Source organism: Paralichthys olivaceus, chromosome 10 (assembly GCF_024713975.1).
Source record: "Paralichthys olivaceus isolate ysfri-2021 chromosome 10, ASM2471397v2, whole genome shotgun sequence".
Taxonomy (NCBI): domain Eukaryota; kingdom Metazoa; phylum Chordata; class Actinopteri; order Pleuronectiformes; family Paralichthyidae; genus Paralichthys; species Paralichthys olivaceus.
The window spans coordinates 23,695,425-23,709,780 of NC_091102.1; the positions used below are offsets into that span (position 1 = coordinate 23,695,425).

Genomic DNA, 14,356 nt, shown 5'->3' on the forward strand with positions numbered 1-14,356 from the left:
CATATGCGAATCCATCCACACTTTCTCCTAGAAGCGGCTCACATATGTGTCACATTGTCTAATGCTGTGTGGTGTGCCTGCAGGTCTGTACACCTCTGTAGCTCTACCTGCCAAAATAAGGCAACACCAGAGGGGCCAAATACTCCTCCATCTGCAAGCTTTTTTGTTTGTGTTATTGTTCGCACTGTCAGGACTCATGAATTTATTTTAAAATAATTGTAAATCCTAAATAATAATAATAATAATAATTTGACCTCATGTGTTTGACTAAAGCCTTGACTTTTAGGATGATATTTCTGAATGGATTGTAATTTTACACTGACACCGTCTGTGTGTGTGTGTGTGTACTCAGGAGGGAAAACATTTGGAGAGGAGGATGAGGTATTTTTCTTTTAAGTTGATGAAAATGTCCAATAAATGTTTAAAATAAAAATCTTTGGTTATTGCGGAGACGGGGTCTGTTCACTCCCGTCCAGAGGAGAATAATTTGAGCCACAAACAAAGCCTGCAGTGAAGAAAACCCGTTCCTTATTCCCCATCTTCATCATTAAATAAGATACTATGTATTTACAATGTACAGAGTGTGTGAATGAGAGCGGTAAAGACCGGACCTCTCAGTCGCTGTCCTCCTTGTCTTCCTGTACGGTGGTGGTGGAATGGTTGTAGAGTCCCTGCGCCATCAGCTGCAACGCAAGCCCGTTCTTGAAGCCGCTGGCCTTTTTAATCTTGGCCCGCTTGTTCTGAAACCATATTTTGATCTGGGACTCGTTGAGATTGAGCTCATGGGCCAAAGACTGCCGCCGTTGCTCCGTAATGTAGCGGTTCACCTGAAACTCCGTCTTGAGTCTCTGGAGCTGCTCGGCCGTGAAGGCCGTGCGCGGCCGCTTGTCCTCTTTGCCGCTTTTCGACTTTTTCAGTTTCCGTGTCCTTGGGCCTGCAGTAAGGGTGAAAGGACGGGAAAGCGGAAATATAAATATTCAACGCATTTTGATAATTAGATAAACAAACAACCTATTCGGATTTTTTTTCATCGGCTTGTGTGTTCGTGCTTGTAGGCCTTTTATGCACTGTAGGCCTATTCAGAAAAATATCATGTTTTATCCATTGCATTGTATTTTTACAAATTACTATTACTATTATTATTATTATAAGTAGTAGTAGTAGAAGATGTGAGACTGTGTGAGTCAATGAGCAGCTAGATGTGACTTGCCGTCTTCTTGTGACTGCGTGTTTGACTAAAGCAGCTGAAGCCCTGCTTTATTATATTTTTTTGGTGCAGTCACGTGAATCATGATGCTAACATTCACACACATCTAACAGGCTTGTTTATAAATGACAAAAAACTCGGACTCATCATAATAATGAAACCAAGTTAAAGATAATCCAGACCGGACAAGGTTTGATTCAAAAACGTCTTCAGGGTAGTAAAATATATACCGTTTATACCTGGATTCTATGCAGAGTCTTTGTTAAGAATAATATTCTTTCTGAACAAGGCAGGGTGAAAAATGATTTCCATCAGTAGCTAAAGGCTATAACAAAAATACTATGTTCTATATAAATCACAATTGTTTTTATTTCAAAACGTTTTGCTGTTTAGCAAGTGTTTGTCAGTCTTTAAAATTTAAAGAAATATGGACTGATAAAAACATTTTATCATATAGATATATTTGACTAAAGGAACTCGTTTAGGTTCAGTGCGTCTTCTGTATATTTCACAAAGCTATGTTAATATTTTGGTGAAATTAAAAGCTGGACCCAAATCAAGAAGCGCTCGATTAATTCTACATATTTCCTGTTGCGAGACATGGATCATTTACCTTTAATTCCATAGTCTATTGTTCCGCCGTGCATCACTGGCAGCGGCTCCGCTCCACCTCAACAGCCTCAGGGAGAGGACAACAGAGGTGGAAAAGACAAGAGCCCATCTCCCAGCGATCACAGGGGGGAAAGCCTTTATAGCAATAGAACAGGTTTACTGTCGATTCGCACATCAGGACTCTGAACCAAAACATGTGTCACACAAAAGATGCGCTGTCATCTGTACAAGCTTAATCCTAAAGGGTCAATGCTACTAGCTGTGTGTTTAAAATAACCTACTGTGTTTACGAGATGGGTACGTGTCTCAAATAATTTGTGTCAAGCTGCAGGGTCATGCCGTGTCATTTACTCATAAGTTTGTGTTGACAAGTTCTAACTTAAATTGACAAATAAGGAAATCGGAGCTGTTTATTTTACTTGCAACGTAATTTAAAGTAAATTGTTATTCACATTTATTTTAGGTTTTTTTATTTTCGTTGATGGGAGATTTCATGCAGTCTATTATCTGATGTGTTTGATTAATTATTAATTCATTTCTATAGGAATATAAATCCTAGAGGATTCAGAAAAAACTGTAAGGAATCAAAATGCAGGTTAACTTTGAGCTGGCAACACAAATAAATGTTCACAGATTTTCTTTAAAACACACCAAATAACCACCATCGTATTTGATCGTAGGATTAAAATGAACGTTTTTTATTTCGCTTCTGTGTGTATTCGGGTTAAATTAGATAGCAATAACAAAAACATTATATTAAATGTGTTTTGTTTATGCTCGTGTTTTTTGATAGAAAACCAAAAAATTTAAGCTTGTGTATACCAAACTGAAGTGAGTTCAACGTATTATTATGCCTCCATTTAAAAAAGGAACTGGACGCTCACATTTGTTTTCTTCATGAAACTATTGCCTTACCAGATGAGGGCCTATCCGAGTACCTGGTGCAGTAGACCCAGGCAGGCCAGAGCAGCGGCTGGGTCTCAGGTGTGGGCGCCCCGGTGCCGTTCAGCACCACAAGCGAGGAAGAGTTGTTCTCTCCGTCCCCTCCGCCATTCCTCTCCTCGGCTTTCACACTGTTGTTCCCATCGGAGACGGCGGCAGCATCTCCTTCGTCACTGCCAATGTTCTTTTGGGGACTCACCAAAGAAGCCGAGGAGGTGGAAGACGAAATGCTGTCACTACTGCAGTTGGAGTCCTGACACAGTGTCCCTGGAATGCTTGGTCTGCTGCGCTCCCGGCCGGAGGTGTGAGCCCTCTCCCGTGAGCCAAGGCCGAGCTCCTTCTTACTGCCGAAGTCCGGTCGTAGAATGGTGTCGATGAAAAAGTTGGTTGTTCTGTGGGCCTGCTGGGCGACCTGCAGGGGCAGTATGGGCGGCGAGGGCAGGCTGGGAGAAAGGGAGACGCATTCTCCCTCGCTGCTATCCGTACTGTTCAGTTCCCGATGCTCCTCCATCGCTGCTTCTCTGAGGAATGTGGTTTTCTCAGTCCTCTTCCACTTTGTGAAAATTTGCTTGTATCCACAATTTTTCTACAAACACCATAACATACACATTTTCTCTCCGTAGTGTTGTTGATAAGTGCAATTATTCGCAAATTGTAGACGTCCTCGGTGCTCGGGGCTCCGGCGCGTCATGGTCGGTGACTTACAATATGACTGATAATAGTTTGTATTTTGCATTGCTCTCACACACCCACAGTGCTTCACCGCTTTATGGTAGTCGAAGTCCTCATATCACATCACCATGCGGGCATACTGGTACACACGCACTTACTGGAGGCGCATGTTTAATAGCCAAAGTTGACTGGGCCAATCATCGACCGGGACAGTTTTGGTCATGAGGTGACGACGTCCAATAATGTCTTGCGTTTCTGAACAGAGCAGATATTTAGCGGCCAGCAGGCTTCACGAAAAAAATTTATTATAACTGTCTCGCATCTTCAGTGGTTCAGTGTTACACCTTTTACAGTTTAGGGAGAGGAGAACACACACACACACACACACACAGCAATGGCCTACAGCTGCGTACAAGCTTATACCACAAACCAGCTCTCATTCTTATGTTCAGTACAAACTAAGCTGTACACTTGCATTTTCATATGCGTTTACTCAAAACAGACACAACTGCAGTTTGAGGCACACTCCACCTCTATCGTTTTATTTTCCCTTCAGAGGCACAGCCAGGCTGCATGGTTTTCCCTCTAAAAAAGCGCGTTCTTATCTCTGCTTCGTAAGAGAGGACTGCCGGCGGATAATTTATAGGTTTTAATTACTCCTTATTCATCACCTGGTTGCAGGAGAAAAGATATTCAAAGCTTGTCAATGTCACTGAGCCAACACTTCATCACAATGAGAAAAGAAGAAAAGCTGATGAGCATCGTGTCCTGGAAAACAGAACATATCTGGTTTTTGGTGGAAGTAAGAAGGCCCAGAAGCAGTTCTTAAAAAGGAAGGAAGGAAGTGCAGTTTTCTTTTGTGCTATAACCATGGCAAATATGTCACTACCACTTCACTCTGTGTACATTGTTGTCTGTAAAGATGCAGTACAGCCTTAATCACACACACACTGAGAGAGAAGGAGAGAGAGCTATTTACCATAACTGTCTTTACCCTTCAATTTATACTTAAAAAGAAGATTCAATGTGAAATCATCTGTGCTTTCACTACAGGGAAGATCTACATGAGGATACCAGCGAAACACAACATATAATCAAATTTTACAATGTCTTATTTCATTGTGAATTATTGTTATTATTGTAAAATAAACACATCAAACATTTAAATAAACTACGGGTTGATTAATGTTAATTTTTTCTCCTAATGGCAATAATAGTAACACACTGCTATTGCACTTTTTCTAAACAACAAGTGATTATTTAACGAAATTAACCCTTAGTTATGAAATGTGATCCTCTGTAGAAGCTCTAACATTCTGCTGTTACTAACATGGCAAAACACTTGGGCTGTTAAAAAGGAGAACAGAGATAGTGAAGCTGCTGATTGGATTGTCTTACTCAGCAATATATTTCAGGGGAAGTGTGCTTAAAAACTATAAATAATTTATTATCACGTAGGTACCACACAGTACATTTCCACAACCTACACAACACCAAAGCAGTCCAGTACTTTAGTGTGCAAACAGTGAGAGAAAATTATGTCAGGGTAGCATCTAGTGGTCAACAAGAGTAGCGCGACATGTATAAAGACAGAGAATTTTGTTTGTCATAAAGCAAAACAAAGATCAAGCTATCTTCAAGTCTGAAGGTATTCTTGATATACAAGAACATAAAAAAGAGAAACAGATGCAGTTTGAGCTACTGTGACAATGAAATAATAATGTGTAATTTGAAAACTAAAATTGTTTAAATTGTTAACTGCAAAACCCACTCTGCTAAAGCTGTGCATGCAGTTAAAGCAGCTTTATGAGAAACTTTTGAAAGGTTTCCTTTTTCCTGATTACCACTGTCTTGTACATGTGGTATAAGCTCAACAAATACAAAGTAGTCCAATTACCTTCAATGCTAAAATCAATAGTGATCAAAAAGTGTGGAAACATAGTGGCACATTGTATAAGAACATAACAACAGAAACAATGTAAAACAGCAATAAGAATAATGTAGAATCACTCACAAAAGTAGACTTAAGCCTGATCATGCTGGGAGACATTCTAACACCTACCTGGTGTAACTGATTAGAGTTTCAACACTTTACAGATTTTGCCTTTATTTCAAATTACTGTAAGTGCACAACGTTATAAAATGGGGTTTATCAGGATTAACATTCCGTCTTGACAACATTTTAAGGATTCAGTTAATATTTGCTAAACCACATATGAGTAAAAGAGCCCTGGGCATGTAAACCTGTTTTGTTTTGGTGTTTTGTGTTGATCCATCTAAGTGGGCTGAGTCTATTTTGGGGAACATGAAAGAGAACCTGTGGTGAACTTCAGTTGTCATGAAAACTCAAAAGGTTTTAGTTTATACAGTTTGGACGACAGTAAAAAACATGGTGGCCTCCACAGAGAGACCCCGAGCCCATTCTATGGTAAAGAAAACTACAATTCATACAATTTAGATGAAATACACCAGGATTATTTTATATTCAATTTCTGCCAAAAATGTCTTTCACTTAAATCTTACTCACTGAACCTTTAAGATATTACAATTTATTTACATTTAATTTGTATAGTGCAAAATCACAACATACATTATCTCAGGTACTGAGACCCAGGTGATAGAGCTATATAGGAGATACTGAACCACAAAAATGCCCCTGACGGCTGTGCTGACAGTGTGTGACTGATGTGTAATGGAAAAAGTGCTGCACATAGATGCAGTAGGTATGAATGGGTGAATGGCAAAAACTATACTGTGAAGCGCTCTGAGTGGTCATCAAGACTAGAATAGTTATAGAAATACAGAAAATCAACACTGAATATACATATTCAGTATTTCAACTATTTGAATCTTACTGTTTCTTCCAGCAGCGAATGTACAGAGGTAAATCTGTCAGAAGCGGGCACTATATGCATTTGTAAAATTAATTTGCAACTGCCAACATTTTTCAGTCTGATTAATGGCATTAATATTTGATTATGCAACATAACAAAGTGTCTCTTGGGATCTGCTGGATTCCTGCTCAAGAAATGTGTTGTCGTTTTACCTTCAAGCAAATGGGTGGCAAGCCAGTGTAATAATAAACACTTGGAAAGCTGGAGTGCATGAACCTGGTCAAGGAACCACCTGTATAGGAGCACAATGGAAGTGTGTCAGATTAAGAAGTATAGATAGTCTAAACATTATATGTACTGAAATATATGCCATTAAATATTGACTGAAAAGGCCAAGACATTGTACATTCTCATTAAATTGAGAAACCCTCCAGTATTAAAAATGGCTTTTTGTACAATAAACTTACAAACACCTCTCAGATCATGTTTGCTCTCTTAAACCTCAAAGGTTTGCACACTTCATCCGGGAACCAGGCAAAGATGCCCACTCTCTCCTTCATTGTTTGCTGTCTTCATAGAGCCACTTGCTGCAGCCTTACGCCATAACAATAGCATTAAAGGAATCCACACCACAAACCTCCAAACCTTTACGCAGGGTCTTGCACTTTATTTACAATACCCTTTGCCTTCATTAAAAAAAAATACTTTAAGCTCATTAACACCTTCTCTAAAATCTCTAATTACACAATAAACGAGAACAAACCCATTATAATCCCATTTTCTGAAGATGCCTGGGATTCAGCAGAACTCATCACTTCCACTTTGCACTGGCAATATTAGGTACCTGGGTATTACCCCCAGGCTGTCAGAGATGTTTCACTTCAACTGGACTCCATCATTAATTGACTCCATCAATACACATTTCTACTGGAAAAATAAAAATGTTAAAATTAAACTATCCACTCTACAAAAAAACAAATCTCTTGGCAGGCTTGACACCCCAAACTTCTACTTCTACTGCTTTGCACATTAATTACAATACCTCACTTAATGTATCCATCATTGTTAAGTAGCCTTAACAATGAGCCCAAAGTCACCCATCAAGACACATTCAACATCCTGGAAGAAAACAACAGCCTTGAATACAAACTGCCTCTTCTTCAAATGTGCGCCTGTCACCTGTTAAACTTAATCGCCACAACAGATGCTGCCAAGGCAGAAGAACAGAATGATACATACAAACAGCTATCACGTGCAGCCTTTTGAAAATGTCAAGGACTGTGGAACAAAACGGGTTGGTCACACATGGCTGCAGAAACTGTGGAAGAAGAATGCAACCTCCAGTTCATAGGGCCAAATCAAACATGGTGGAATTCCACATACATGGCAGTGGAGAGGATCATACAAATTATACACACGAAGGGAGAGGGTGCCCTCAAAAATGTCTGTGAGAAATTAAAGGTGAAAATGTGAGTACTACTGAAATGGAATACATTATGTAATCACTATTCACAGTTTGAAATAATGACTCTCTCACACATTCTCCATTACATTTTCAATTACACCTTTTTCCATAAAACACAGAGGTTGAATAGTACGTACATACACATGCTTTGAGCATACAGTCTGTATAGAACATGAGTGGATGTGATGACCACATAGTATCAATATTATCAGTAGTCCTAGTGAGATGGGTAATTAAAGCATCTGATTGCTGGTAATCCTTACGAACACACACATGGGATGGCTGCTGCCAGTGATCTTCCAGTTAGAAGCAAAACTTGGACGACTGGAAGTATCCTGCAAGTTGTGCCTACCACTTATCAAAGCCATTCAGGTTGGTGTCCAGAAGCGCTTTGGTGGGATGATCGGAGACCCTGAATTGATAGCTGCAGCGATCCTCCTGCCAAAATTCAAGACCACTTGGGCTGAGAAAGCCAACGTCATAGAAGCAGGTATGATTTTCATCACAAATTATTATTAAAGGCATCATTGGGATTATTGATGGGGGATATATAAACTAAATATAGTCAGTGTATCACCTACCTACTGTAGATGCTGGTCACCTCACACACAGTTTGGAGAAACTCAGTCTCTACTTCTTCAGCATAGAAGCAAAGCAGTGTACTGCTGTGCACAGGGCCAGCAGCAAAACATTTTTGCCACCTTTAAGAAGACTTAGTCCAATATCATACATGCAACAAAATAATGAGCCTGTCCACATGAGTGTAGAAAATGTTTTGGTTTTTGTAATGGCAACATTACAATGAATTAAGTTGCCACACAAATGAAAGCCTAAATGTGTTTTGTGTGTATTTGTCACTTAACACAGGTTCGGCCTATGTGAAGCATCACATTAAGCACATGACAGAGGATGAGATGGAGAATGTCGGCCACTCATCAGATGAGGACGATTTCTTCTCATCACTGAAGTCCAAAAAGTCAAAAGGCACAAGTGAGCTAGATGAGTTCCTTGCCTGTGTCTCAGACAAAATGGACCTAATAAACTCTTTTCCTCTCATCAAAAAACTCTCTCTCAAACTCAACACTGGCCTGCCTGCTTCTGCTTCTTGTGAGCGCCTCTTCAGCTGTGCTGGACTGCTGTTCGTTTCAAACCGAGCTAGAATGAACTCTACTAACTTTGAAAACCAGCTCCTGCTCAAACTAAATAGCAAGTTCATTGAGTAATTAAAATGAGAAACTGAAGCAGAGCAGGAGGAGAAAGAAACGGAGTAAAACGTGCTTCGAAAAATCAGTCAATAATCCCAGAAGAAGAAAGAATTGACTTTCACTTTGAGATGGTTCATCCAGAGATCTGTGATTTTTAGACTTGAGGTTCGACTGAGTTTTCCAGATCTTTCTGTTGGTTATCACTCAGTGAAAAGACACAGAGCCGACGACTTTCACTTCAACTGAGTTTTGTTAAAATGTATTTTCATATGTGGGATAATCTTGTTCTGCTTTTAGTTTCCTGTTGATTTTCTGTTCTTATACAGTGAGATGTGAATGAAAGCTCAGACATGAATCAAGTCATGATTATTTTGTAAAATTTGGATTTATTTGTGCAGTTTTTGATACATGTGTATCTCTATAAACCTGAATATGCGATAGGTGTGACGGTGCAACTTGAAAACAATGATACTATTTCTGATTATTATTTCTGACTCACCTTATGGTGCCGAGTCCTGAAAACCAGCTCCTGTTCAAACTAAATAACAAGTTCATTGAGGAATTAAGGAGGAACTGTAATCTGGATCTATCTGTGATCTTTGTGTTTTCTTTAATAAAAAGAAGTAACTAAGTAACTTTTACTCTGAGTACATTTTAAATTAGCTACTTTTTACTTTTACTTATGTAGCCCTTGCTGAAAGAATTGATTTATTTTGATAACAAATATTCATAGTTCATAAAAGTTCATTATGTATTGAAGTGGGTAAAAAATTGCATAAATATGGTTAAAATGCAGAACAATTTAAAATGCAAAACAAGTGGTCTGTTAAAATACAAGTTATGCCATTTCATTTCATAGTGTTTGTGAGATATGAGTCATTGTGTGTTATTTAGGCTCACTGTAATATTACTTGTTTTGTGAGATGTCAATCATTCATTTCTTTGACAGTATTGGCATGTGTAGAGCTTGGGTAACTCCGGCCAATCGCAGGGCAGTCTGTGGGTGAGGGGGTGGGAGATTGAGGTGAGCAGAGCGACGAGAGGAGGGAGACGAGTTACCTTGACCGAGTCCGTGTTGGAGTGATTTGGTGGACCAGAGTTCTTATTTTTAAACTGTGTGACCAACGGAGAAGAGAAGGGGAGGAATATTTTGACCGTAGGATCTGCATCCTTCCTGCTATGTGTGTGAGCTGTGGATCGTGTCGGCCCGCTTGGACTGTGAGCTGCTGCTGCTGCGCCCTGTCGGTGACCTGTACTGAACAGGACTAACAGCTAACTGTCTGGAGCTGTGAGTACTGGATTTGCACGAGCCTTTTATTTTTCTTCTGCTTGTTAAAAGTGAAGCAGCCAGTTTGTTTTAGGCCACAACGCACCAAAGCTATGACACAGGCCTGCACCAGGTGTGTGCGTGAGTACGTGTGGGTCCATCATATGAGAGACTGAATAATAGTAAAACCGGGTACTATTTCTGTTAAATATTAACACTCTCATTATACCCAGGTGATTTATTTAATTTAATTTAATTTATTTTGAGTTTAAAAAATTACAATTTAAGCAATTTACATTTAAAGTTTGGTTGTTTGGTGTTTTATTTATTTAAAAGCATAAACAAAGGGAATATCATAAGAGTAACCCAGGCCCCCCTATATTAAGATTCCTATTTTTGGTCCCACACACAGCATGCAACATGCAAACATGGGGAAATATGACCTCTGTATTTAACCCATCCATGTGAACGGAGCACACACAACACAATCCACACAGTGACCACACACGGAACAGTGGGCAGCCATGAAGGCCCCGGGGAGCAATTGGGGGGTCCAAATTCCTTCCATGCTGGACTTGAACCAGCCAACCTCCGGTTTCCAAGCCAAGTCGCTATGGACTGCGCTACTGCCTTGCACCAGTACTTTTACTATTATGTATCTGACGTACTTGTTTTCACTATATGCTAGCCTGCACTTGCTGGGATTAGCTGTGAGACCTGCCTCACGCATGGCAGATGATTTTTCAAATCTGTTTCTATGTATCACTATGTCCTCTAAGTAGGCTGCTTTTTTATAAATCTTTTTATTAGTTTTTCCATTTACATATAACAGCAGTTCACATATACAGTGTGTGCAAAATATGCTATTGAAAAGTAGTTGTTGGCTGTCCTACCCAATGTACTGTATATTGGGAGGCAACCCGAACGGCTTCTATGAACCACAATTAACCCTTATCTGTTCCCACCCACTGCTAGGCAAACACACACAAAATAAATATATAAAAATAAAAATAAAATAAATCAATCAATCAATCAATCAAATGTATTTATATAGCATGGTATCACAACAAACAGTTGTCTCAGGGTGCTACACAAAAGTCCAAGATCTTAAGAAACACAAAATCCAACTTGTTCCACATCGAGCAAGCATGAGCAACAGCGGGAAGCTCCCAGGTGGAAGAAACCTATATTTTATTTTAAAAAAAATAAAAGATAGAAAAACTAATTCTATCTAAAAAAGAAAGAGTGCTGCGGCATACTTTTTGTGGGATCGCAGGATCCGGCTGATGAGCCATTGGAAGGTTGCAGGGGCCCCCGTGCAGCCCAAATGGTAATTTGGTGTCCTGAAAAAGCCCCTCACTTGTTCAATTCAATTTTATTTGTATAGCAACAAATCATAATATACATTATCTCAAAGCACTTTATATAGAAGGTTAGGACCTTAAAATCAAAATATAAAGAAACCCAACAGTTCCCACACTGAGCAAGCACTTTCGCGACTGTGGAGAGGAAAAACTCCCTCATTAACAGGGAGAAACCTTTAGCAGAACCAGATTCAATGTGGGCGGTCATCTGCCTCGACCGGTTGGGGTAAGCAAAGAAAACGGGGGAAGGAGAGGAGAGATGGGTGGAAAAGAGGGGAGAGAAGAGAGAGGGATAGTGGGGAGGGGGAAGTAGTGCAGAGGGGGGGGGGGGGGGGGGGGGGCGAGAAAGACCAGGGACACTTGTAAACAACAGTGTAAAGACTATTAATTATTATTGATAACAGGCACAATTGATATCATAATTAATTACTGTGATATTGTAATTAGTAATAGTAATAATGGTAAAAGTTGTTGTCCTGAGGTTCCGGGGTCAGAGATATCTGAAATGAGAGAGAAAAAGAGAGAGAGAGACTATGAGAGTACAAAGTGAAATAGTCATTGACATTTATTAAAATAAATAAATGAATGAATGTGAGGGGGCAGAGGGACATAGAGAAGTGGAGAGGTGCTCAGTGCATGATGGGAGTTCCCCCAGCAGTCTAGACCTATAGCAGCATAACTAGGTGATGATTCAGGACTCACCTTATCCAGAACTAACTATAGGCTTTATCAAAAGTTTAACCTTAAATGCTGAGATGGTGTCTGCCTGAACCCAGAGTAGGAACTGGTTCCACAGGAGAGGAGCCTGGTAGCTGAATGCTCTACCTACTGTTCTACTCTTACAGACTCTTGGAACCACAAGCGAGCCTGTGTTTTGTGAACGAAGTGATCTATTTGGATAGTACAGTGTTATCAGGTCCTTGATATATGAAGGGGCTTGATTGTTAAGGGCTTTAAATATGAGGAGCAGGATTTTGAAATCTATTCTGAATTTTACAGGGAGCCAATGTAGAGAAGTTAAGACAGGAGTAATATGATCTCTCCTTTTAGTTCCTGACAGCACTCGTGCTGCGGCATTTTGGACCAACTGGAGACTTTATACCGATTGTTGCAAAGGCTATCTTCTCCTTGGAAGTTAGGGAAAGCAGGGCTTGCCAGTCACCCTTGTGAGGTCCAGTGTTGTGTGAAACGGGTGGGGTTTGGACCCAAATGCAGCATACAAGCGTTGGACAGTTGGTAACAGTCTTTATCGTAGCGTAGCTCACAGCAGATCTGGCAGGCAGGCAATAATAAAAACAGGCAAAAAGGCAAAAGACTTGGTCGGGGACAGAAGGCAAAAGTGAGGCCTAGCTCACCGCAGATCAGGCAGGCAGGCAATACAAAAAATCAGTACGGAGATGAGTACTGGAAAGCCCTGCTTGAAGGCATTGAACAATCTGGGCACTGACTGAGAGTGGAGCTGGTGAATATATACTGGGCTGATTGCAGGTGATGAGGGGCAGCTGTGTTGGCTTGATGAGAGGGTGTGGCTTGGCTGGCAGATGAAGCGGTGTCCATGGAAAAGTACTGAGAAGTGGGAGGATGGGAGACTGACTGTGTCATTGTGATGAAGCGAGCCATTTCCAGAGGATGTATTAATTAATCTACCTGGGGCATCGGGTAAGCATCAAACTCTGATATCTCATTTAGCTTTCTAAAGTCACCGCAGAATCGAGTTGTCATATCAGGTTTGGGGACCAATACAATAGGGCTCGCTCAGGCACTGTGGGACTCCTCGATAACTCCCAGCTCCAGCATCTTTTTAACTTCTTCTTTAATTGTTGCCTTATGGGCCTCTGGCACTCTATAGGGCAACTGATTTACTATGTTACCTGGCCTGGTGTGGATTTCATTTACAGCAACTGAGTGGTGCCGGGCATGGCTGAGAACACATCTTGGTTATGGTCCACCAGCTCCATGCACTCCTGTCTCTGCTGGGGGGACAGATCAGGACCCACCTTTATGACCTCTCTCAGTAGTGATACTGTGTCTTTTGGTGGTAAACAACTTAATAAGACCTCTGCAGAGTGCCATTTCTTCAGCAGGTTCACGTGGTACATCTGTTCTGGTTTTCTTCTTCATGGTTGCTTTACTCTGTAGTTCACTTCTCCCAATCTTTCAATAATTTCGTACGGCCCCTGCCAAGAAGTTAAGAACTTACATTAAGCAGTGGGTAATAGTACCAGGACCTGGTCTCCTGGCCTGAACTCTCTGGGCTGCACAGCGTGGTTGTATGATGCTTGCTGTTCTTTCTGAGTTTTTTCCGTGTGCTCTCTGACAATGGGATGAATGGCAGCCACCCTTCATGGCCTCCACATGCTCAGTAACAGTGCGGTGAGGACAAGTCTATTTTTCCCAGGATTCTTTCACCAGGTCCAGGATCCCCCTGGGCTTGTAAGAGCACAGGAGCTCAAAGGGTGAGAAACCTGTTGAAGCTTGGGGGACTTCCCTAACTGCAGACATCAGGTAGGGGAGGAGCATCTTATCTTTTGTCCCATCTCTTTCAATTGACTTCCTTACCATCATTTTAAGAGTCTTGTCTAGAGTCTTGTCTAGACCGTCAGTTTGAGGGTATTATACTTGCTGTTGCCCCCTGAGCACTCTTGGGTAGGGGCCCCACAATATCTAATCCAATCCTTTCAAAGGGGACCTCAATAATGTGGAGTGGAATCAGGGGATTTCTAAATGAGGGCTGAGGGGCCATGAACTGACATTCTGTGTAACCAATTTTTGACTTCCCTGTGAATGT

At 40.8% G+C, this 14,356-nt stretch overlaps 1 protein-coding gene across 1 annotated transcript; it reads right to left on the reverse strand.

The window, feature by feature from the left end:
- Positions 1-480: 480 nt before the first annotated feature.
- LOC109637369 (homeobox protein engrailed-1-B-like) lies at positions 481-3,389 on the reverse strand. Its single transcript, XM_069532319.1, has 3 exons — positions 2,735-3,389; positions 2,097-2,099; positions 481-934 (listed from the first exon to the last, which is right to left on the reverse strand). Exons 1-3 carry the CDS (start codon positions 3,270-3,272, stop codon positions 615-617), a joined length of 861 nt encoding a protein of 286 aa, XP_069388420.1. The 5' UTR covers positions 3,273-3,389; the 3' UTR covers positions 481-614.
- Positions 3,390-14,356: the final 10,967 nt, after the last annotated feature.

What these genes read in the sequence shown, in the direction of transcription:
- LOC109637369 (XM_069532319.1), bottom strand. Translation starts at nt 3,272, where the DNA reads ATGGAGGAGCATCGGGAACTGAACAGTACGGATAGCAGCGAGGGAGAA.